The sequence below is a fragment of the Myotis lucifugus genome, unplaced genomic scaffold (assembly GCF_000147115.1).
Source record: "Myotis lucifugus unplaced genomic scaffold, Myoluc2.0 scaffold_61, whole genome shotgun sequence".
Classification (NCBI taxonomy): Eukaryota; Metazoa; Chordata; class Mammalia; order Chiroptera; family Vespertilionidae; genus Myotis; species Myotis lucifugus.
The window spans coordinates 2,689,443-2,715,683 of record NW_005871109.1 but is presented as its reverse complement, the minus strand read 5'-3'; the positions used below and the strand labels follow the sequence as shown (position 1 = coordinate 2,715,683).

Sequence of the window (26,241 nt, the reverse complement as noted above, 5' to 3'; positions counted from 1 at the left end):
GCTTTCAGGGGTATTCAGAGCTGTATATTTTTTGCCCCATCTGCTATCGCCTTCATCAGTTTGCTCTAAGATATCATGGCTCTGACACTTCCTATAGTAGATGTGGTAACGCATTCTCCATGAGTTACCAGAAGGCGGATGGGGTGCGGCGAGCTGTTGGAGGCACTGCCTGGTCCCGAGGGGCGGGAGGAAGTAGAGCCCCCCCCCCCCCCGCGGTGTGTGGGGCTGGACACAGAAAGGAGCGAACCGGGAGGAGTCCGGTCCCGCTTTGGGGGAGAGGGTGGCCTTTGAAGTACTTACGGAACCTGTCGAGCCAAGGTCGGTAATTTCAAAGAAAAAAAAAAATTGTGGAGCAGTTGTCGACGGGCCCGCCGGGGTGGCGGTGCTTCTGGTTTTGACAGTGGCGGTGGGTCACTTTCCGGGCTTGTGAAAGCGACACCCGACCCGAGGCGGGTGGGAGGGCAGCGTGAGCCGGAGACTTGCAGGAGCTGCTGTTGCTCGGCGGTGCGGTTGGCGGTCTACGCGGGGCCTGGGAGGCGCGTGGGGAAGTCGGAGACGGGACCGCGCGGGAAGGTGGAAGAGCTCGCTCCCCACCACCCTCTGCTATGGAGAGCGGAGCCCCTGTTGGTTAAGTTGGGCTGGGTGTGCCCCTTGGGGTGACTTCTTAAATTCTTAAAAGCGGGTGATGTGAGAAGCCTCGAGTTCTTGGCTGCTCTTGAATCGTAGAAAATGTAATGCACTGGCCAGGGAGTTTCAACATAGGAATAGTATCTCTTGTTGGCTTTATTCATGTTTTCTGCATATACCAACGTGTGTTTTTTAACTGGTTCCACGTCAGCCTGCTGCTGTGGGTGTTTCTTGCTCATATACGTACGTAGAGGCAGGTGTCTGTTGAAATGAAGTTGCTCCGCAGTAGGGTCTTGGTATTTATGAATAACCATTAAATTGTGTGTGTGTTTTTTTGTTGTTGCCTTTTTTAGTTGCTTTGTAGCAATTTGTTGCCACTTAAAGCAGGCCCTGGTGATCATTGAAATTATGTATCTGGGACAGAAATATTTTTTCCTAATTTTGTGACCATTAGCAAATATAATATAAGTGGAACTCTGCTTTAGAAAAGCCAACATTAAATTTATTTCCCTAATAATGTGATGTATAGAAAACATGAAAACTGATACTGTAATGCATTTTTTTTCCCCTTTTGGATTTTAAAGGTTAAAAAATGCCTCTCCTTTAAGACTAACTCTCTTACTGAGGCTTGAAGTTTACCCCAACTTTTTTTCTACTTTTTCTGGACCATACGCCTTTATTTTCTGTTCCCTACACTCATCTTCAGTCTTTTCTTTTACCCTGGCTCATCTCATGATTTCTGGAAGCATGCACAGTACTCTCAGATCTTAAGACTGTCACTTGAACTCCTTGCCTTTTTTTTAGCTAGCTAACTAGTTCTTTCTTTTTTTGATGGCCATATTCCTTGAATTTTTCCTTCCTTCCTTCCTTCCTTCCTTCCTTCCTTCCTTCCTTCCTTCCTCCCATTTTGCATTTGATACTTAAAAAGAATACATTCCTTGATTTTAGTAAACTGTACTTTTCTGGTCTCTTTTTCTACCTGTTTGTCCTGTCTGCCCACTCATTTAGTCAATGCCTTTCTCTTCTGTGTCCTTAATTATCACTTTTGTCTGGTGTTTATCATCTCCTTTCTGGTCCTTTTTAAGTAGGAATAGAATCATACAGTGCTAAAGCTGAGAGAGCACAGTGATCGTCCAGTAACTTACACCCCTTCCTTCACTTTACAGATGAGAAAATTAGGGCCAGAGGATTGAGAATGACTTGATCAGGGTCACATAATGAGTAAATGACAGAAGTAGGGCTAGAACAGACAATCCCTTTGATTACACTCTATTTTACAGGTCCCGCCAAGTGTCAAAGAAGCTCTATAAGAATAGTTTGTAGCTCTCTTAAATACAGTTACTATGTGAAAATAACAAAATTTAAAAATGTCTTTCTTTTGTTCTAATGGCGAATTAGAGAATTTTTGTTGTTGTTAGTTTTTATAGAGAACCTCTGACCCCTACTAGATTTAGATTTTGGTTAAGTGTGTGCATTCATGCATGTTGAATGAGTAATATATTATTCTGGTCCCTGAAGCTCAAGGACAAATGTACCTAAGGGTTGCTGAAGAAGACAGCTTAGTGTAGTACAGGGCTTGACAAACTGCTTGACACGGTCAAATCCAGCACACAGTCTGTTTTTGTATGGCCCCTGCGTTAAGAATGATTCTTACATTTTCAAATTGTTGAAACAATCAAAAGAATACTCTGTGACATATGGAAATACATGAAATTCAAATTTCAGTATTAGTAATTCAGGTTGTTTTTTTTGGAATGTAGCCATGATACTCCCTCCCCTCCCCCCAAGTACTAGTTTTTACCATTGTCTATGGCTACAACAGAGTCCAGTAGTTGTTACAGTTGCAGTATGCAGGATAAATTTGAAACTACTTATCTTGATATTCAAGGCCTAGTACAGTTTGATTCTGGCCACAACCTGCCCTTTCAGCTTAGCTCTTCTCCCATGAAACAAGTTTTTAATGCAGCCAAACAGGTTTCTAACATGCTTTTCATTTCTCTCTCTGCTATTCTCTCTTTCCTACTTCTCTCTACCTGTTCAGAACTTTCAAACACATTTTTCCCTCCACAAGTACCTCAGATCTTTAGTCTAAAAAGCTTTTTCTGAACATTTTAACCTTAGGGTTTCTCCTTCTTAGAAGACCTTTGTATGTGAATAGAATTAATTTGGCAATGAACAAATAATGCTTTGTGATGTCTGTTATGGTCTCAAACTGTAATATACATTTTATATATTGTTATGCATTTCTTGGCAGCAGAGATCTTTGTATGTTTCTCTCTGTTGTCTTGTACTTATTATAGGTCTAGGACAGTGCCCTTCCTGGAGCAGGTATTCAGTAATGTTCATTGATGTGGTTACAGAGTTGTATGGAAACTTAAAATTCTAATTGATTACCCCTGCTTGGATGTTTTCCACAGAGTCCTTGGCAAGCTGTTTTCCATCCTTTGCTTGAATACCTTCATGACTAATCTCTCACAATATCTTTGGCTTAGAAGAAATCTCTTAAGTTTTTGAATTGAGAGAAGTCTTGATCTCTATTGTGGCCATCTTTTGATAGTTGCCTCTGGACAAGAGAGAAATCTTTAGTCATTTTCCATAGGATGCCTTCTTCTCATTGATGAAGGTGGAGGATGAGAGCAGGAGGGCAAACCCTCTCTGTTCTACAGTCTGAGCATCTCAGTTCTTGAATTGTTTCTCAGTTGCTCTCTTTTAGACATATTCAGTGTTTTTAGTATTCCTCCTAAATTATTGTGCACAGAGAAGAGCAGAGAGAGTGTGGTCTGTTCATTGTGGTTAACAATAAAGCTTTTCACCTCACTTTTTCACTCTACTATATATCTTTGAATTGTTGTATATTGACACAGGCTTTGAGATCTCTTGCTTTTAATATCTTCACAATTTGTATTTATTGCTTTGTTGTTTTTATTCTGTTTCCTTATATGGATTTATTACATTAATATTTATTTAGTATTCATTGTGCATATTATTATTCTTTGCCATATAGGGAAAATTTAGAAGAAATACAAAAATTTCATTCTTCCCTCAAGTATCTTTTTTTGTTGTTGTTGTTAATCCTCACCCAAGGATATTTTTCCATTGATTTTTAGAGAGAGTGGAAGGGAGGGAGAGAGATAGACATATTGATTGGTTGCCTCCTGCAACCTTGACAGGGGATGGGGGGTGCAACCTTGATGGGCCTACCCTCTACCCACTGACCCAAACCAGCCAGGGGGCTCAAGTATCTTATAGTATAACTAGAGGCCCAATACACAAAATCCGTGCAAGGGTAGGCCTTCATAGCCCCGGCTGCTGGGGCTCTCGCAGCCCCCAGCTCCAGCTGCTGGGGCCCTTGCAGCCCAGGCTGCCTCCTGCCCAACCCCCCCCCCCAACACACACACACACACACACACACACACACCCGCCTTGGCCTGGTGCTGCCCTCATCCACCACCACACACCCGGGTTCCACGGAGGACACCCTGATCGATCGCCCCACAAAGGGTGGCCTGGGCCTCCCTCTTTGGGCGATCGAGGAGCCCCCCTGTTCCCCCTCCCCCCCCCCCATGTTGATCACCCTGGCTGGTGGCCTGGGCCGCCCTCTGCGGGGCCATTATGAGGTGATGGCCGGGCCCTGACGAATTGCATCGCACCTGCCTTGGCTGGCCTGGCACCAGTGGGTGTCATAGCGTGGTCATCCGGACAGTTGTTCCAGTGTTCTACTGTTCAGTTGATTTGCATATTATGCTTTTATTATTATAGATTAGGGATAAGGTGAATATTTACTAATGCTTTTAAAATAATACTTTTCACTGCAACACTTAAAGTGGTGTCTCAGGAGTATATAAATGTAGAGAAGATGGAAAAATGAAAGAAAAAGAATGCAGTTCCATATCTCAATGTTGCTTTTTCTGCTTCTCTTTTCCATGTAATAAACAAAACTTCTGCCTGGAACTAATGAAAATGGTAGTAATAACCAATATTTACTAAGCATTTATTATATATCAGATACTATTATATGTGCTTTGTATGTATTAAACCATTTGAGCTTCACAGCGACCTCACAACTATATATGGGCCATTGATATTGAGAGCCCCCCAAAATCATTGAAACAACTTGTTTTTCATCTCTGTTGTGTGGTTTTGTTTTTATAAAATCATCAATATCTATTCTGAAGCATGTCAAATAAATGTTGTTTTAATATTATTTCTCCTAATTAAATCACTTGAGAAAATGTACTGCAGTAGTCATTGTTGTTTTTGGTGGTTCTTTTAAAATTAGTCTTTTTTCTTAAATTTGGGGTATTGATTCTCCTTTATAGTAAGAGGCAAGTATGTGAGGAAATACTAATTAGTGGTTTACATAAATTGAAGTGTTTAATATAATATAAGTCATTAGTATTTCACTTATCATTGTCAATACTTATTTAATAAAGTGAACAAAACTGAATGCAGAGTTGTATATGATTCCAATTTGTCATGGAAAAAATAAACTCTTTAGGGTTATATGCATTGAAAAATTTAGAAGGAATACTCTAAAATATTAACAATTGCTGTTTCTGAATATCTGGATTATTGGGCTATCTATAATAATAAAAGGGTAATATGCTAATTAGACCAGACATCCTTCCAGATGTCCTTCCGGACAATCTTCCAGACAAAGCTGGGGCTGCCAGGGAATCCTGGATCCTGGGTGCCTGCCGGCGGCCGGAGGGAAGCCAGTGCCAGCAGCTGGGGGAAGGAAGGCCTACTCTTGCACGAATTTCATGCATTGGGCCTCTAGTATTTATATATTTCAATAGTGAGCCATGTACATTACTAAAAAAAGGAAATTTAGATGATCTGATTGTAGTTTTTGACTTAGTTATTTATATATAGTTATTTATATAGAAATGTATTGCTTAGTGTGGGTAATATTAATCTCATCTATCTTTTCTCCCTGTACTCACATCGTCCTCCAACATAATTCTTTCTTTGTATTCTCTTATTCATTTAGTGTCATCATCATCTATTTATTTGCTTACATTAGGAGCATTGTTTTGACTCCTCCTTTTTCCTTTTTCACATATATACTGTAGGTGGTTCATCACTTGGAAAATATCTCTTGTACCCTTACCTTTCGATCCATGGCTCTGAGTCTACCTCTTTTCTCACTCAAATGTAGCTCTTGTAATGGAGTCTATCTCTTTTCTCACTCAAATGTAGCTCTTGTAATGGTCTCTCTGCTTCCAAGCTCTTCTCTTTCCTAGCCATCCTTCTCACAACTGCCATAATTATTTTCTAAAACAGATGACATTAAGATTTACCTGCTTTAAAGTTTATATTTAGTACCCTCCATTGGAAATTGAACAATGGGTGCTATTTATACACACTACCATGTGCCAGACACTATACTAAACAGTTTACATATAGTATCTCATTAAATTTCTGTAACAGCCTTTTGAAATAGCTACTTTTCACTATTTATTTGTGGATAAAGACAGTAAGGCTTAGAGAGGTTAAGTAACTTGCTTAAAGTTGTATAGTTGTTTAATTTTAAGTTCATGTGGCCTTAACCAGTTGGAAAGTCTATATTCTAGTCTTGATTGATTTCTTTAATTTAATTTTTATCAAAGTTACACATGCACACATTTAAAAGTTGAAAGGATCTATAGGACTAAACAAAAACTATAACTCTCTGCACATTCTTTTTCCACTCTATTTCAGGCTCTCCAGAAGCAACTACTTTCAACTCATGCTTTTGATATTTAGCTCCATATCTTAAAATAGCATGCTAATAGTTTTCTTTCTTGATTTTTCATTTTAAGGGACTATTTACTGACTTCCCACAGAGGAAGAAATGGTTTACCACTATCTCCACCCACACAAAGACACACTTCTCAACCCTCTCAATATTGTCATATTCAAATTGTTTGGATACATCAGTACTCACAGTTTATATCAATGAGACTTTCAACTATTCATAGTTGAGCCATGTAGTTTACTGTGATTGTTTTCCCTGAGTTAATATTTTTTATAAATTTGCTTTTGTTTAGTTTTTTAGATATATATTAATTTAGCCAAGTGATTCTCAACTGGGGGCAACATAGAGGACACTTGGCAATGTTAGGTAGGTGGAGGGAGGGCAGAGTGTGCTACTGATATCTAGTGAGCAGAAGCCAGCCATGCTGCCAAATTTCATTCTACACGGCACAGGACAGCCCCCCACAACTAAGAATTATGTGCCCCAAAATGTCATTAGTGTTACGGTTGAGAAATCCTGGTTTAATCCTAACTCTCTTCTCAAGTGTATAAAATTCCGTACTACGTCCAGACCTGCCAGTTTTTTGTTTGAATTTCCTTGAATTCCTGCTGTTGCCTCTACTGTCATCTTATCTTCTCAGGTCTCTCTTGTTTTGGAGCTGCTGGTTCTATATCTGATGTCTTCATCTTTCTTTGCTTACCTTCTCATTTTTTGAAGGACCACTTTCAATAGCTTTCTGGATGGGATATAATTTTTTCAAGACTTCACATGTCTGAAAATGTTGTTTCTATCCCCTTGCTTTATAAAGTGTTTGGCTGGGCAGAGAATTCTCCATCAGAAATAATTTTCTCTCAGAATTTTGAAAACATTGATTCATTCTTTTTTTTTTTCTCTCTCAGTGTTGCAGTTGGGATATCAGATGTCTAAAAATTCTTTTTCACTAAACTTTTTTTTTTTCTGGAAGCTTGGATAATCTTTTTACTTAGAGTTATGAAATTTCTGTAGTATGTGCCTTGGAATAGGTCTGTTTTTAATCCATTCCTGCTGGGTTCAGGGTAATATTATCCAATCTTGAATGTATGTCATCAGTTCCGAGAAATTTCCTTAAATAATTTTTTTCCCCTTTGTTTTCTGTGCTCTCTCTTGAATCCCTATTGTTTAGGTGTTAGGCCTACAGAGTGGTTCCTCTAATTTTGACTGTTTTCATCTATTTTCCATTTCTTTCTCTTTTTTCCCCCCTGTCTTCTGGGAAATTGTTCTCAACTTTATCTTGCAGTTCTACTAATGTTTTATTTCTGCTATCAAGTTTAATTTTCAAGCACTATTTTTTTTCTGGAAATAGTTTTAAATTATATCCTATTTTTGTTTTATGGTGCAATGTCTTCTCTTTCTGAGGAAATTATTGGTAGTTTTCTTTTCTGCATAGTCTCTCTTTTCTCCAAATTTCCTTCTGTTTGATTGCTTTGAGTTTTGTCTTCCTGTTGGGGGCTTTCCTTGGATGTTTGGTGATCCTTGGAAGTCAACATTTATTTAAGAGAAGTACCTTAAAAAGCTGAATGGACACAGACAACAGTATGGTGGTTGCCAGAGTAAAGGGGGGGGGGGCTAATATAGGTAAAGGGGGTCAAATATATGGTGGAGGAAGAAGATTTGACTTTGGGTATTGGGTACGCAATGCAATATACAGGTGGTATACCATAGACTTGTACACTTGAAACCTACGCACGGGTGAGGTCCGGCCAGCCTGCCCCGATTGGGGCTAATCGGGCCTGGCTGGCCGAGGGAGGAGATGCAGGAGGTTGGCTGGCCAGCCCTGCCCCCAATCAGGATTGGGGGGGCCAACCAGGGGCGGGGCCAGCGTGGGGAGCGGCTGCAGGCGGTTGGCTGGCTGGCCTTGCCCCCTAGTTGAACTCCTAGTCTAACTCCCGGTGGAAGCGACAATTTGCATATTAGGCTTTTATTATATAGGATGTCACCCCCAAAAATTTAATTGGAAAAAAAAAAAAGCTGAATGGAAGTTATGCCAGTAGGTGATTATGGTTTCCCCTGTAGGTTGATATGTCTGGATAATTTCCTTGCAGACTCCCAATGACATATCTTTTCTCTTGTGCTGGATTGATTTCACAGAAAAGGTGTTTGATCTTTTGCCCAAAGGGAAAAAGCTTGGGATCTGAGTAGGAAAAGGGTATGTGGGTTTCATCATAAAGTATGCAAGTACACTTTTATTTAATTTCCCCAGTGTTCAGTATAGCCCTCCTGAAATTCAGTTGAACCTGGTGTCCTCTAGTCCAGAGATACCCTCTTTTATGCTCTCCAGAGATTGCTCAGTCTTTTGCCAGGGAGGGTCCAAGAGTAGAAGAGAGGATCTGGGGTTATTTTAAGCAGACTGCAGTCTGTTCTAGTTTGAACTCCACCCTTATCCCAGCGTATCTGAAACTGCCATTCTTGGGCCGTTTAGGTTATTTTTTTCTTTTTAATTTTTTTATGGAAGAGTTGCAAGAAGAATACAGCATTCCCATATATCCTTCACCAAGCTGGTTCTTCTGTTATAACATCTTATGAAAAGTAAGAGATTAACCTTACTATAATACTATTAACTCTACTACAAAATTTATTCAGATTTTATTAGTTCTTCCACTAATTTGTTGTTGTTCCAAGATCCAAATTCAGGATCCCACATCAAATCAGGTTAGTTTCCCTTTATCTGTGACCATTTCTTAGTATTTTTTCCTTTTCATGACCTTGACACTTTTGAACAATACTGGTCAGTTATTTTGTAGAATGACCCTCAATTTGTATTTGTCTAGTTTGTATTCGTGATTAGATTGAGGTTATGAATTAAAGAGGGATATCATAGACGTGTCCTTCTCAGTACACCATTCGGAGATGGTGGGGAGATATGATGCTGATATGGACTACTGGGGATGTTAACCTTGATCACTTGGTTAATTAAGGTAGTGTCTGCTAGATTTCTCCATTGTAAACTTACTATTTTCCTCTTTACTAAATACTTTGAGACCATGCAGATATCCTGTTTCTGCTTAAATTTATGCCCATTAATTTTAGCATCCTTATTACTGTTGTATTCTAGTAGCGATTTTTATTTCCCTCATTATTTCTACAATAATTAATTGGAATTCTGTGAGGAAGAGTTGTCCTTTCTCCCCCGTTGATTATTTATATCAGTATAGACTTAACAGGTATTTATTTTATTCTTTGGATTGTAACACAATACTGTTGTTATTATTATTTTCTCAAACTGTTTCAATCTTGACCAAGGGGAGCTCTTTCTGGTTGGCATCTGTGGTCATTCTTTCTTTTTGAGCACTCCTTACACGTGTTACCAAATGATGCTTCAGCCCATCTTTTATTTTCCCTGCCTCAACCCTGGAACCTACCACATTTCCTAGGATTTTAGTGTTATTTTGGTATAAATGTAAAGTGATAAAACCAGGTGTCTGGTTTTCCTCTAGGCTAGTAATGTAGGATTCGGCTTTCTCAGGTATAACAGTCATTATCACCTGTTCTGCTTTCCAGCTTCTAAAATTGTTTCTGGTTTATGATATTTTAAAGAATTTCTTTACTCTTGTTTCAGAGATATTTGGAGAAGTTTCAGAGCTAAATGCTTATATTCAATCTATCCTCTTTAACCAGAAATTCCTAACTTAATGTTTTGATGTCCTGCCCCAAGCTAATTTTGTTTTAAACACATTTGACTACATTAGTTACTGTTTCCAGATGTGCTATATGCCTTCATTTGTCACTGCTGTTCCCTTGCCCTGTGTGAATAATAGGAATTTGTTTTTATTATCCAATTTTTAAACAGGTAAACTTTGATTTTACATGAAAACTACTACTTAAGTACGTAAGTACATTCTTAGGATTCTTGCCTCTTTTTTATTTTCCACTTTTTGGATTAGTCACATGAATTTTTTGTATCTGAGTTCCCAGGTACTGTAATTTTTTTGCCAAAATGAAGGGGAGAGGGTTAGTACATTTCTAGAATACTAGTGTACTATCGTAGCCCAAATTGGAAAGAAAAGACTATATCAAAAATAGGGGGTTGTGAAAACATAGCATTAAATATAGATTTAAATACCTATTGTAAATTAAGGTTCTAGAAGATAACTACTTTTAAAATTGATTCATTCTGCCCTGACCAGTTTGGCTCAGTGGATAGAGCGTCGGCCTGTGGACTGAAGGGTCCCAGGTTCAATTCCGGTCAAGGGCATGTACCTTGGTTTCGGGCACATCCCCAGTAGGGGGTGTGCAGGAGGCAGCTCATTGATGTTTCTAACTCCCTATCTCTTTCCCTTCCTCTCTGTAAAAAATCAATAAAATATATTAAAAAAATAATAAAACTAATTCATTGGTATTAAGGACCTTCTTCAGTTCAGGCAACATGTTTAGGTGTCATGAAATGCAGAGGCATGTTCTTCTGTGAGATTTATTACACACATTTTAAAGTGTTTTGCCCAGGTATTGCTGGCTTAATTAGTTTTGTACAAATATTCTGCATTGTTAAAAAGCCTTTGGCAAAATGATTGTGTTTGGCAGTGATGGCAAATGATTGCAAAATGATGTGATCTTTTACATCAAGATTCTTAAAGAGCACATATATTTTTGAACTTATTTTCATTAGTGTAGTGTGAGTAAACAGCTATCTGCTCTCTGCTCTACTGCATCTTCCATTTACTTTGTTTGTAGGTGTGGGAGCAATAATAATTGCCCTATTCTTTTGTTTAATGGAGCTAAACCGAACCAGGCATATTTAAAGTAACCATGGATATGAATATTTTCATTTACATAAAACTGTTGCTACAACCCATTTTTGAGAGAGTACTGTTTTTATGAAAATGACTAAAATAAATGTATTGAATATTGATGATTTTTAAAAAACCATACTCTTAAAAGTTCTCTTACTTTTACAAGAAACCTTTCCTGATGCTCCTCTTTCAACCTGATCACATTTTCCTAGCCTTGAAATATACCACTGTACTTTTCGGCATTTAAAAAATTATGCCCCTTGATAGAGCGTCAGCCTGTGGACTGAAGGGTCCCGGGTTTGATTCCGGTCAAGGGCATGTACCTGGGTTGCGGGCACATCCCCAGTGGGAGATGTGCAGGAGGCAGCTGATCTATGTTTCTCTCTCGTCGATGTTTCTAACTCTCTATCCCTCTCCCTTTCTCTCTGTAAAAAAAAAAAAAAAAAATCAATGAAATATATATATATTTAAAAAAAATTATGCCCCTTTATTATAAGTTACTTGTTACTTACGTGAATGCCTTTATTAGATAAGAAGCTATTCAAAATCAGGACAGCCAGAGTACCTGGGTTCAAATACCAGTTTTGTGACCTTGGGCAAGTTATTGCTCAGGACCTTAGTTAAATGAGATACTAGTAACTACCTCCTAGGGTGGTTGGGAAAATTAAATGAGTTAATACATGTAAAGTGTCTTCCACATAGTAAGCACTTCATACATGTTAGCTCCTCATTACTGTGACTACCTTCATTACTGTTATTACCTTTGTGGGGCTTCAGAATGAGTCACCCAAGATGTGCCTCTGTGGGATGAGAATTGTTTTGAGCTAATGGCAACTTTAGCTGCAGGCTCAAAAGAAACTTCTGTCCTTCCCTTAACTACCTATAAGAACTTGAATTAGGGCCCTTGCCCATAATAAGGGATTATCAGAAATAACCTCTTATGACCTATCTGTAGGATAGGGCAAACTACTAATTACTGAACATGTGCTCTCCCTTCAACTACCTTCTGAAATCTCAAGATGCTTTACCTCATTCCTAGATCAGAATGTGATATATACCCATTTTCCCTTTCTGTCTTTGAACCTGTTATTCATGTGGTCTCTGAGTCTCTCATGTACGTGGGGTTCCCATACATACGTATGTATTAAATTTGGCTGTTTTTCTCTTGCTAATCTGTTTCATGTCTATTTGATTATTAGACCAACCGAAAGAACCTAAGGAAAATTTCTTCTTGTCTCACACCCTTATTCTACCAGTATATTCTCCCTAGAGAACAGCGCAATGTGCTCTACATTGTTATCCAATAAATATTTATTGATTAAATGAAAATGAAGTCATAATGAGACATTTGTAATTAGCCTAGTTATGAATAACAGGAAAGGAGCAAAGGGAAGGCCAGATATTATAGGATGTCATTTGGATAGCTTTGTCAGGAAGATGCAGCTTCACACTCCCTAGGGAGCCACCGGTCCATTCCCCCGCAGATTGCTAGGGGAAGGGACTGGACAGGAGGGAGAATAGACACATGGCCAGTAAAGATGGGGTGACATAGGGAAATTGCTTGCTATCATTCACACCTAAGAACAGAGGTCATTAGCCAGATTGGACATGGCTACTGCAAGCACAGGGAGATTTGGGATACTTAATTCCCTGAACAAAGAAGTTTGCTCTCTTGGCTCTTGGCATGTTGTGCTTGACTCCTGGCTTGCAGGGCTCTCTCATAGACCCAGCCATGTGGATCCACACGTACCATGGACTAATGGACTACAACTAGCCTGATGCTGAACTGGACCCGGCTGCAACATGGAATGGAAACTCTGGACACTGGCTTTGCTTTTAGCTTTACTGAATCCCCAGCTGCCCTTCTTCCAGGACACTTCAGAAACACAGACATACAATTCCAAGCAAATAAAAATCTTTCATCCTCATGTGCAAGTCTCAGAAAATTCTTTTTCTTAAAAATATTGTAAGGACTCCACCCCTAACACTCAGTGGGGTAGATAATATCTCAACTTCCTGATAATAATTTTTTAGTTATTAAATATGCTACTTGAAGTTACAGTTCCAATTATGACCTTTCAGCTAAACATCCTTATGTGCATAGCACAAATCCTAAACAGTTGGCTTAATTTAGGGGATTCCGTGAGAAAGTAACATTTAACTAGGTCCCAAAGATGACTTGATTGCCATGTAAAAAAGGAGGTCAGTCCTGGCCAGATGGTTCATTTGGTTGGAGTGTCCATTCCCTGTCAGGGCACATACCTGGGTTGCGGGTTCGATCCACGGACGGGACACTTATGGGAGGAAACCAGTGGATGTTTTCAGTGTTTCTCTCTCTCTCTCTCTCTCTCTCTCACTTATGGGAGGAAACCATTGGATGTTTTCAGTGTTTCTCTCTCTCTCTCTCTCTCTCTCTCTCTCTCTCTCGCTCTCTATCTCTCTCTCTCATATTAATAAACATATCTTTGGGTGAGGATAAAAAAAAGGTCAGAGGTTTTAGTTAGAAGGAATAACATTTAAAACACAAAATTTGTAATGCATTTTAAGAAGTAGCAAAAGTTTAGTGCAGATGCTTAGGGTGCTGGGATTGAGTGAGAAGATAGTTCTGGCATATTGTGTCTCAAAATTCTGAAGGATTTGTATACCTATAAGGAGTTCAGATTTTTATTATGTAAACATTAGGGGGCAAGGAAATGTTTTTTTCCTCCCCCTAAACAAGTTAACAATTTGTTTATAATTGTTATAAAGTTTAATTGCTGAAATTTGTTCATTGAAACATTTTACTTACATGAATGTTTTATGTCCTAAATTAATATTAAAAATTTACACACAAATGAAAATGGGAGAAGTGGGTATTTGCTAATACTTTATTCTCTCACCTATTTTTCTTTTTTATTTGCAGTCATATAATTAGGTACTTTTTGTTTTTTAAGAATAAAATTTTCCATCATAATTCACCTTAATCTCATTCTCCACATGTGAGTTGTGCTGGCAGGATATCATTTGGCATAATTGTTACATATTTGATATGGATAACATATAGGTCAGAGTCCAACTAAATAGGCCTTATTTGCCTTCTTTAGTGCCAGTAGCTGCACTCTGGGAGTGCAGATCTGTTTGAAAGTCCCAAGCAATTTCTTACACTTGATGCTAGAAGGGAAGCTTTTGCAAGCGAGAAATTCAGTGTACTTAGGATTTTTATTGACAGCCACAGTTTTAAGCTTGTCACCATGTGGTTCCTTCACCTTTTCAGAGTGACTTTTGAAGCTGGTTGCTTTCTGAGTGATTTTCTGCTGATCTTTTTGCAGGCATTCATCTTGGAGGAGCCATAATAGAGAGACCTCCCTGTTTACCCCCTCTTCTTTTTGACAGAAGCTCAGTAGGCTAGAGGTGGCACCGGTGCTATAAAAGGATGACTCTGGTGGTGGCTGCAGCAGAGGCAGCATCTGAAAACACCACAAGGAATGTTTTTAATTAGGGATTAATGAAATCTTCCCAAGGATATTCCCAATGCTCCAAGTAAAATTGACTTTAATATTTAACTAAGAGGAGCTCTTGATTTCAACTAGTTCCAGGCTGGATTAGAAAGTGGAATTTTTGTATGACTCATGAAAGATAGGTATTGCTTTAGTAAATATAAATAAACTACGAATTTATATACATTTCTTTCATCTTATAGATATTAAATGTCTACCCTTTTATGTGGTTAGGTATTTTAATTTGATTTCCTTTAATTTTAGGTTTGCACCAAATTGTATAAAATATTATTTTCTTTATAGTACTTTGAGGTATTGAAAGGGAATTGGTAAAAAAAAAAAAAATTAAATACCTAATAATGAAATTTCTTATTAAAAGACATTAAAGCAATAGTAATTGCTTTAATTTTGACATTTTTAAATTCATGTGTCTTGAAATATTTACCATAAACATAATATAAATATAATTTTAAGAATTCTAAGAAAAATAGACATGATCCAAAAAATGTATCTACAATTCAGCAATATGATTTAACACTGGAAAGGTAGTAGTAAGGTATTATAGTCCCCTTATTTTTAAGTGAGGCAATCATCCTATATAATAAAAGGGTAATATGCAGATTGGTCCTAATGGCAGAATGACCGCTGGACCAGTCACTATGAGGTGCATTGACCACCTCTCAGTCCCTTTCCCTGGCCGGCAGGCTCTGATCGCCTGATAGCAAATGGGGACCCGGGGGTGGGTGGTGGGGGATGCAGGTGGTGCCAGGCCAAGGCCCCCACCCCGCCGGTTGCCCCATACACACAGGATGACCTGTGGCGGGGGCAGGGCCAGCGAGCAGGCAGGAACAGCTGGCCTCTTGGTCCTTTCCCCCTGCCATCAGGCACTGATCACCCAATGGCAAAAGGGGAACCGGGGGTGGGTGGCGACAGGGGGCGGGGCCAGCTGCAGGCAGCCGGGGAAGATGGCCCTGATCGCAGGCCAAGCCTAGGGACCATACCCACACACGAATTTCGTGCGCTGGGCCTCTAGTAGACTATAAAAGTATTTTAACTTAAGGTCTCAGGTAGTGAAAGCTAGAATGAAGAAGAAGGTGGCTGGAGCATCATCCTGTACACCAAAAAGTTGCAGGTTTGATCTTGGTTGGGGTGAGTACATGAGGCAAATGATCAATGTTTCTCTCAAAGAGCCTACCAAAATTACAGCAACTGATCATGTTTCTCTCTCTCCCCCTCTTTCCCTCTCATTCTTTCTCCCTCCTTGATCCCTCCCCCTTCATCTCTCTAAAATCCTTGGGTGAGTCAACTTTACTAAGGTATAATTTATAGACAGTAAAATTTGCCCTTTTAAGGAGTACAGTTTTATGAATTTTGACAAATTTATACATTGTAGCCCTGGCCAAGTGGCTCAATTGATTGGAGCATCATACCATGGTCCAGAAGGTTGTGAGTTCAATTCCTGGTCATAGCATGACTTAGTTGTGGGTTCAGTCCCCAAGTAGGGGAGGCAACTGATCAATGTTTCTCTCTCTCATTGATGTTTCTCTCTCTCTCTCTCTCTCTCCCTCTCCTTCTCAAAATCAGAAACATTCTTGGGGGAGGATTAGAAAAACAAACAAACTTAATCATTGTATAACCATAGCCACAATCAAGATACAGAATATCTCCATCACTTTAAAAAAGTTTTCTCATGACCCTTGTAGTCAACTCATTCCTTTACATCCAGCCCTTGCAACCACTGATGTGTTTTCTGCCCTCATATTTTGCCTTTTCCAGAACATTATATAACTGGAATTCAGATAGTATGTAGCATTTTGAGTCTGACTTCTTTCAACTGGCATAAAACAGAGTCATCTATGTTATTGCATGTATCATCCGTCTTTTTATTGCTGAATGCCACAATTTGTTTATCCGTTCACCAGCTGATAGACATTTGGGTTGTTTACAATTTTTGGTGATTCTGAATAAAGCTGATACAGATATTTGTGTATAGTTTTTTGGGTGGCCATGTCTTCATATGGTAAATGAATGTTTAACTTTGTAAGAAACTGCCGAACTCTTTTCTGAGGTAGCTGTACCATTTTGCACTCCAGTCATCAGTTTATGAGCATTGTTGTTACTGTACATTGTTGGTACTTGGCAATGTAAGGTGTGTATTTTTTCAGTTTAGTTTAACTTTTAATGATCTAATTAGGGTGTAATGATATCTCTTTGTGGTTTTAATTTGCACTTCTCTAAAGCCTAATGATATAGAGCATCTTTTTGTGTGCTTAAGGTATTTTTATTAAGCCTGATTAAAAAACATACCTTATGAAAGTATTACATGGTTGAAGTTTTGCTAGGAAAAGATAGGAGAGAAGAGTGCCTATTCTCAAGGAGTTTATGATTTCCATAGGGAAAACTGGTAATTATTTAAAAGGTAATGTGGCGATAATTTTGGTAGGCTCTTTGAGAGAGAGGTTTACATATTAACTGGTTTGGTTGAAAGGACAATGGTTTGGGAATCAGAAAACGCATTAGTTTGACTTTGCCCTAGTCAGCCGTGGGCAAACTACGGCCCGCAGCCGGATCCGGCCGTTTGAAATGAATAAAACTAAAAAAAAAAAAAAAGACCGTACCCTTTTATGTAATGATGTTTACTTTGAATTTATATTAGTTCACACAAACACTCCATCCATGCTTTTGTTCCGGCCCTCCCGTCCAGTTTAAGAACCCATTTTGGCCCTTGAGTCAAAAAGTTTGCCCACCCCTGGTTGCTCACTCTTTCTGGGCCTTTCTTTTTTTATTTCTTTCATCTGTGTAATAAGGGAGCTGGACCATGGTGATAAAGTATGAGGTGTGTCCCTAAATTATAAATCTACATAAACTTTTTAGTGGTAGTTTTTTCTCTACTTTTTTGGTAGTAGGTTTTTAAACTTGTGAGAAGGCCATGGCAAGTGCAATCAGAAAACAAATTAGGTATGTGCAGATTTTTCATCTGATGAAATTTATGTTATCCAAAAACGATTATCTTTTGAAATTTTAAATAATATAAAGTATATATAAATATAATATGTATGTATAAACATAGTTGAGGATTGTAGATTTCTTAAATCTGTTATAAGGATAGTAACTGATAATTATATAATAATACCTTTTATATGGTATTATATTATACTTTATGGAGCATTTCAAGTTACTCTTTTGTTCTTCAAAAAATCTCTTTGTGATGCCTGAGAGTCACAGATAAGTGACTTGCATAGGATTACACAGCAAAAAAAAAGTAGCCAGCCACCTTAACCTGAGAGTTCTTAGTCTAGATCTTTTGCCTCTGCAGTATATTGCTCTTTACACTGTAGCTTACTCCAATAGGAAATAAAGTCTTTAAATAGTTTTAAATAACCTTAACATTTTTAGTTGTATAATTTCATGTTTAGAGTATTATAAGAAAGTGATATTCTTATATTTAAATTATTATCCATGCTTCTAAATAAAGAGCATGGTTACAGCTTCTTTGATTTAGCAATAATGAAGAACATTCAAGACCTTTAAACAAATCAGTTGTTTCACAAGCTGAGTCACTACTTAAAGAAGAAAACTTAGTTGTAATGAAATATAAACATAACAGGAATAGTAAAGGGCATATTATTTCTCTTCCTGAGAGCAGTTTGTTTAGTTTCTAAGTTTAGATACCTACAGTACATTATTAGTGGGTTACCCTTTACCAGTAGTAAAACTACTACTATTAAAAAGAATAAGACAAAAGTGGGAAGAGTGTTAGGATAGAAATGAGAGGAAAACATTGTTACAATTTTAATGCCAAAAATATGTCAACATTATAAAGTCACTTATTTCTTTGAGTGCTCTTTCAGGCCCACCCCCTTTCACCTTTTCTTCTAGGACTTGGATTACACAAGTGTTAGATCCCTTTTTTATAGTCTTACAGGTGCTTGAGAATATTTTTTTATAGTTTTATAGGTGCTTGAGATGGGTTCTTTTAAACTTGTTTTTTTCCTTTATTGTTCAGATAAAGATTTCTATTGTTCTTATCTTCAGGGTCACTGGTTCTTTTCCCTGTCATCTTCATTCTGCTGTTGAGCCCACTAGTGAGTTTTAGTTTTTGTATTTTAGCTGATATTTTTTGCTGAGACTTTTTTATTATTATTTCATGTGTGTTCATAGTTGCTTGTTGAATGTTTTTATGATGGCCATTTTAAACTCCTTATCAGATAGTTTCAACATTTACATCATCTCTGTGTTGGCATCTGTTGGTTGTCTTTTCTTCTCCAAGTTGAGATTTTCTTGGTTCTTGGTTCTTGGTCTGACACATGATTTTGTATTATATTCTGTACTTTTTGGGTATTATGATAAGACTCTGGATCTTTTAAAAAAATATATTTTTATTCATTTTAGAGAGAAAGGGGGAGGGAGAGATAGAAACATCAATGGTAAGATAGAATAATTAATCAGCTGCCTCCTGCACACTCCTCACTGGGTATCGAGCCCACAACTTGGGCATGTGCCCTGACTAGGAATCGAACTGTGACCTCCTGATTCATAGGTCAACCCTCAACCACTGAGCCGCACTAGCTGGGCTAAATGTGTGCTGACTCTGGATCTTATTTAAATCTTTTTTTAAGAGGCCTCCTCTGATACCATGTCAATGGGTAAGAGGTGGTACTCCTTTGTTACTTGGAAGTTGGAGTGGGAGTCCAGTTCCTCATTCCACCTTTATTTACAATCTGGGGTGAGAGGGGTGCCTTTTTATTGCTGGGTAGCATTGAAGTTCATGTTCCCTTTAAGCTTCTGTGGACACCTGCTGGATTGGGAGTGGGTGAGGCACTTTGTTATCCCCATGTGACCTCCAGTGATGGAGAAGTGAGGAAGCTTCCTTACCACTGGGCTGTAATGAAAGTCCTTGCTGCCCATTAGGTCTTCTTTGATACCACTCTGGTCAGGGGAAAGGGAGTGCCTTGTTACAACCAGCTGAGGTTGGAAATCTAAGACTTCTCTCTCAGACTTTGATGATGAAAGTGTTGGCAGGGCAACAGTTTTTTGGGGTTTTTTTTCTGTGATGTTTGGCTGTAGTATATGGTGGTTAGTGTCTAAAAGTCTTCTGTTTTATAAGGCTGCTCTTTCCTGATCCTTTAGCTAGGGAAGGGAACTCTTTTCTTGGGGCTTTTTTAGTGTGTGCCCTCTGACCAGAATGTATTAGGCAAAAAATAAAAAAGGGAATTAACCATCATGTCCTTCATTCCTTGGGGCTCTAGCCAGTCTGCTTTCTCTTCACATTTCATAGTTGTATTTAGCAGGAGGAATAGGGAGAAGTGCATCTACCCCCTCTTCCAGAAAATGAAATATTAGATATTTTAAAGAGTAGAATATTGTGTCTGGCTCTCAGCCTATAAGTGACAGTAATTCTTTTTTAACCACTATCTAAATTAGTGCTCTTTTCTTTTTAATTTCCTTTTAAGAGGCTTTCACCCTTCCTTGTTCCCTGTATTTTTCCAAGTTTATATTACCTGAAGCAAAGGAATCCTAGAAGTTGAAGTTTATTGCCTTCCTTATTTTAGGTATCCTTTGTTTCTTTAGTTATATTTTTATGTAGTAACCTCAAATTGCCTAAAATCTATATATCCGCTAATGTTACCTGATCTTGATTATACTAGTTTCTATTGTTTTCTATAGACACATCATTCTGCGTGCTGTACACACTAAGAGTGTAGTTCTTGAACTTTCCCCAGATCAAATTACTTTCATTTTCTTACTGTGCACTTAGTTGTTTTGTTTCTCTTGATAGGGTAAGAGTGGACTAACACTTAAAATTTTTTACTTTATATATGTTAACTAAATTTACAAGTTTCTTTTTTTGTGATTTACATTTAAATTGTAAAAACAAATACATGTGCAGTGCCAAACATTTGGAAGTCCCAGAAAAACATAAAGAGGGAAAAAAATTACTTCTAATTCTATCCTTGAAAGACAATACTGTAAACATTTTGATGCAATTCTTTTATTCTGTACATGTGTCCTTCTCTTTCCCAATAGATCCCCCCCCCCCCCAATCTGAGGATATTTTTCCATTGATTTTTCTTTTAAAGAGAATGGAAGGGAGGGAAGCCAGAGAGAGGAAAGCATCAATTGGTTGTCTCCCTCAAGAGCACGCAAGTGCTCTGACTGGAGCCAAATCTACAACCCAGATACCTGCCTTTGACCATGCCCTTGATTAAACTCATGACCCTTCAGTGCTCGGGCCAATGCTTTACCGCTGAGCCACATCAGCCAGGGCCCTATACAGACTTTTTTAAAGGCTACTAATTTTGTGTTATAAGGTTTTCTGATGCCCTGTGTATTAATGAGATTCTTTGCCCCCCAAACCTCCCCACTCTGGCTGGTGGAAACTGAAGTGAGTTCCAGGGATTCTTTCCTGTGGTTCTTCCCTTGCCTCATATAGTTTCTTTACATGCATATGCTGTTGAGTACTCAGCTGAATATTCAGAAAAGATCTCTGAAGTTCGCTGTTCGTGCAGCTTTCTTCTCTCTAGTATTCTGCCCTATAAATTCTAGCTGAATTGGCCTCCTCGAACTCCCCACCTCATCTCTTCAACTCAGGGAGTTTGCTGCATTGGACTCTACCTGGCTTCTCCCTCCCAGCACTGCAGCCTGGAAGGTGCTTTTCACAGGGATCACTGTCTTGTGTTGGCTGTTGTTGAATATTTGAAAACTATTTCTTTATATATTTTATCTAGATTTTTAGTTGTTTAAGGTGGGGAGGGTAAGTCTAGTAGTCTGATACTTCATCTTGGTTCACGATGCAAGTTTTTTTGGAGATAGACAATAAATAAGTAAAATGCAAACAAATATTTCAGGTCGTTATAAGTACTGTGTAGAAACCTGAAGCAAGGGAGGGAAATGAAGATTACCAAGAGGATTGTTGTTGTTTTATCCTCACCCTAGGATGTTTATTGATTTTAGCGAGAAAGGGTGAGGGGTAAGAGAGAGAGAAAGAGAAACATTGATGTGAGAGAGAAACCTCGATCAGTTGGCCCTTGTACATGTCCTTAATGGGGATTGAACCCGCAATCTAAGTTTGTGCCCTGATCAGGAATCCATCCTGCAACCTTTTTGGAGTGGGGGACGCTCCAACTGAGTCACCCAACCAGTGCACCAAGAGGATTGTAATTTTATATAGGATGGTGAGAAGACTAGATTGAGAAATTGACTATTATTCTGATTATCTTGTGTTATATAACAGTTTGCCCCCGAACTTAGTGAATTTTGTTCACAGATGTTAATTTAAGCAAAGCGGGACTAGGGGAGCTTGTTTCTGCTCTGCTAGGTGTCAGCTGGGGCAGCTGAAGGGCTGGGGCTGGAATCATCTAAATCAAGCATGTCAAACTCACGGCCCGTGGTCCACATGTGGCCCACAAGGAATATTTTTTTTTAAAGAGCAGTTTATTTATTTATTTTTTAATATATTTTATTGATTTTTTTACAGAGAGGAAGGGAGAGGGATAGAGAGTTAGAAACATCAATGAGCGAGAAACATCGATCAGCTGCCTCCTGCACGCCCCCTACTGGGGATATGCCTGCAGCCAAGGCACATGCCCTTGACCAGAATCGAACCTGGGACCAATGAGTCCACAGGCCGACGCTCTATCCACTGAGCCAAATCGGTTAGGGCCACAACGAATATTTTTGCAGCCCAGCCAATATAATGGTATGTAAGAAATGTTTTAATAAAAATTTGTAACTTAATTTTTACATTATCCTTTATACATAATTATTAATAAACTACGACGTTCGCTAATGACTGATTACTATAATCGTGTTGCATTCATTTCCCTTCTGCGCCTTCTGCGAAGGTGCACCATTTCTCTCCACTAATACTAGCACCAAATATTTTAGCAGCTGATTGCCAGATCATTAGTCGTGTACTGACTTGTTTGGTGTGCGCAACAGGAAATATATTGGAGAACAAGAAAGATAGGTTTATTTGCATTACGCTTATTATTTCGTGCAGTTATTCAGTTAATGTTCAAGAAAAAATGTTAATTTTTATTAAAATGTTTTATTCTTTTATGTTAACAATTACTCATTTATTTCAGCCTTTGTATTCAGCATATCTCTATCTAAATAAAGCTACATTTCTATGAACATTGAGGCTTTTGTTTTTTTGCAGCCCACATAAACTTAAACCTTGTTTATTTGGCCCATGTTAGCCTTTGAGTTTGACATGCTTGATCTAAACGCTTTCTCACGCACATGTATGGTGGCTGATGCTATTTGCCAGCTGTGATCTCATTTGGACTGTGGCTGGAACATCTACACATGACCTTTCCATGTGGCTACCTGGCTCCCACACAGCATAGTGGCCAGGTTCTCATCACTATGTGAGATGAGATGATGGATATTAGCTAAAATTATTGTGATAATAATAATACAATGTTGTATGTCAATTATCTATATATATAAAGAGCCAGGGTCTATAACATCCAAAAGGACCAAATGGATGACCGAATACTGGAAGTCAGACCTGTGGATCAGGCCTGGAGAGAGGCCTGGAGAGAGAAGCAGGGTCTGATCCACAGCCTTCATGGCAGCTTTTGATCAGCCCTTGCCTCTCTCTTTCTCTCCGGGCCTCGCCAGCCGCGGGAGCTGCTGATCAGCCTCGCCTCTCTGATCAGGCCCAGAGATAGGCGCAGAGATGCTGACTGGCATAGAAACCGACCAATCAGAACCAAATCTGGGTGAATTGCGAGGAGCCAATGGCTGCCTAGGACAGTGATGGTGAACCTTTTGAGCTCGGCGTGTCAGCATTTTGAAAAACCCTAACTTAACTCTGGTGCCGTGTCACATATAGAAATTTTTTAATATTTACAACCATAGTAAAACAAAGACTTATGTATTTGATATTTATTTTATATATTTAAATGCCATTTAACAAAGAAAAATCAACCAAAAAAATGAGTTCGCGTGTCACCTCTGACACGCGTGTCATAGGTTCGCCATCACTGGCCTAGGAGGTGGAGCTTTTGACGCTGACTGGCATAGAAACTGACCAATCAGAGCCTAATCTGGGTGAACTACAAGGAGTCAATGGCTGCTTAGGAGGTGGAGCTTTTGACGCTGACTGGCATAGAAACCGACAAATCAGAACCTAATCTGGGTGAACTGCAAAGGCAGAACCTAAGGTGGGGGCTGAGGAGGGGTTTTAAGGGCAGCAGCTGTTTGGTGTAAGGTGTAAGAAAGCGTTTCAATTTTTAAATGACCTGTTTGGCAGTATAGTGCATATGGCTGGCTATCAGTCCAGATATAGGGATTATGTATTTTTGTCTGCCACGAGCATCTCCTCCTGCTGAAAAAGGCTTCTCCCCACCCCATTTAAGCAATCCTATCCTATATAACTTATCTATACTAATAAAAGGATAATATGCTAATTAGACCGGGTTGACCGGCCATCTTCCGGACGTCCTACTTTCTTCCGGACAAAGCCATGGTGGTGGGGGCTGAGGCAAAGGCAGGGGCGATCAGGCTGGCAGGGGAGGGCAGTTGGGGGTGAGATCAGGCTGGCAGGGGTTTAGGGGCAATCAGGCCAACAGGGGAGGGCAGTTGGGGGTGAGATCAGGTCGGCAGGGGAGCGCAGTTGGGGGCAACCAGGCCGGCAGGGAGGGCAGCTGGGGGTGAGATCAGGCCATCAGGGGAGGGCAGTTAAGGGTGATCAGGCAGGTAGAGGCAGTTAGGGGCGATCAGGCCAGCAGGGGAGGGCAGTTAGGGGCGATCAGGCAGGCAGGCAGGTGAGCGGTTAGGAGCCAGTGGTCCCAGATTGCGAGAGGGATGTCCGATTGTCAGTTTAGGCCCAATCCTTATGGGCCTAAACTGACAATCGGACATCCCTCAAAGGGTGGGCTGAGGGAACCCCCCTGTACACGAATTTCATTCACTGGGCCACTAGTATCTCAATAAAACTGGGGAAAATATTATGTGACAGAACATTTTATTTATTCACAATTTTTAAGCTACTGCTCTTTGTTGAAATGTGGTTGTTTTCCATGTTATCCTTTACAGTGATAGCACAGATTTTCAGTAACCTTATAAGAGTAATTGAGCCCTAGCTGGTTTGGCTCAGTGGATAGAGTGTCGGCCTGTGGATTGAAGGGCCTGGGTTCGATTCTGGTTCAGGGCACATGCCTGGGTTCTGGGCTCGATCCCCAGTAGGGGGTGTGCAGGAGGCAGCCAATCAATGATTCTCTCTCATCATTGATATTCCTCTCTTTCCCTCTCCATTCCTCTCTGAAATCAATAAAAGTATATTTTTTAAAAAATTGAGGCCTAAGATAAAAATTACAAATATAATTTCTGAATAAAATTCTAGATGATGTGATATTTTTAATATGTATTTTGTTTGCAAAAAAATGTCTTTAGGTTAATTGTTCTCATTTCACTGTCTTACTTCTGTATTTTAAAGAAATAATTTGTGATTCATTTGTTCTCTGTATATCATAGGATGTGTTTTGGAGATGCAGACAAAATATCTTTGATGAAATGAAGAAGAAATTTTTACAGGTAGACTGCTGATGTAATTGCTTTAGTGTGATAATCAGCAGAGCATGTAACAGCATGTTAGTATTTTTATTTAATAACAAGGCATGTGTTGAGTTTTATGCTTGTTTTAACTACTTTACTTCTACCCAATTTTAATAATAAGAAAGTCACCTTAAATGAATGTGTGTCTGTCCCTTCTTTTCTAACAAGTGAATGAGGGGGGAAGGGAAACTGATATAAAAACCACAAGATCCCTTTGTTTTGACTTTTGGGTATATTGTCTCTTTTATGTACAGGCATATTTATTTTCTGAAATATTAATGCTTCTGGAATTAAATTATTTAATAATTTACTGAGTCAAAAGCCAGAAATCTTATTTGAAGAATTATGTAAACTGTTAACTTTCTGGAAGCCCATTATACACTTCAAACCTAAACTTTCCTGTGCTGTAGCATCCCATTTTAACCTTTACTTAATACATTTTTCTCAGGTCTCTAGCTTTAAGTTTTCCCCCCCTAGTGTTCTTCCTCTGTCCTCTCCAAGTGACCTGTGGCAAGAGACCACTTAGCAACATATCATATTACATCAGAGTTTGCTGAGATGGTTGGAGTGGAGTGGTGTGGAGGGAGGAACTTAAAATAAAATAATCTTGTTTTGTGGTTTATTTTGCCATATATGTTAGGATCCCCATTACTACCCCAGGAATTTTCACTTGTTAAAGTAAAAATGCACAGTCTGAGTGAGCCCACTGAATTGAATAAATTTCAATCAGCAGAAGGGTTCACACCATCAATTCTCTTTTTTTAATGTATTACAATGCATTAAACGTGATCTGTGGATATCCAGAAGGGTATTGTGTTAAGGCCTAATTTCTTAGCTCATAGCAGCTCCTTTGTCAAGAAGTAGATAAAATCGACTTATGAGTATATGTGTATTTTTTAGTTTGCAACAATAATGCTATATTATTTGTAATAACATTAAAAGGAGTAGGGCTGATAGGGGAGGGGGGCACCGCCCCCTGTCACACACAGAGCAGGGTGGATCAGGGGGTTAGGGCGCCACCACTGTCACTCAGGGCAGGGCGATGGGGAGGTTATGCTTCTACCCC

The 26,241-nt window shown here is 39.1% G+C and overlaps 1 protein-coding gene and 1 long non-coding RNA gene across 9 annotated transcripts in view; one reads left to right on the top strand and one right to left on the bottom strand.

Annotated features, from left to right (window-relative positions):
• The window catches only part of LOC106697314, a 3,285-nt gene extending 1,748 nt beyond the window's left edge, over window positions 1-1,537 (bottom strand). Inside the window, exon 1 of the long non-coding RNA XR_001348390.2 lies at window positions 301-1,537. This is a non-coding gene — a long non-coding RNA (uncharacterized LOC106697314). The remainder of the gene's footprint in view (window positions 1-300) is intronic.
• Window positions 1-26,241, top strand: part of USP47 (ubiquitin specific peptidase 47) — a 96,269-nt gene that overhangs the window by 450 nt on the left and 69,578 nt on the right. For 4 of the 8 annotated variants that reach the window (XM_023754532.1, XM_023754531.1, XM_023754530.1 and 1 more), the window contains exon 2: window positions 25,095-25,154. The exons of the other annotated variants lie outside the window; for them this stretch is intronic. In XM_023754532.1, coding sequence (XP_023610300.1) covers window positions 25,134-25,154 — 21 coding nt within the window. In that variant the 5' untranslated portion in view covers window positions 25,095-25,133. The remainder of the gene's footprint in view (window positions 1-25,094; window positions 25,155-26,241) is intronic. 8 annotated transcript variants of the gene reach the window in all.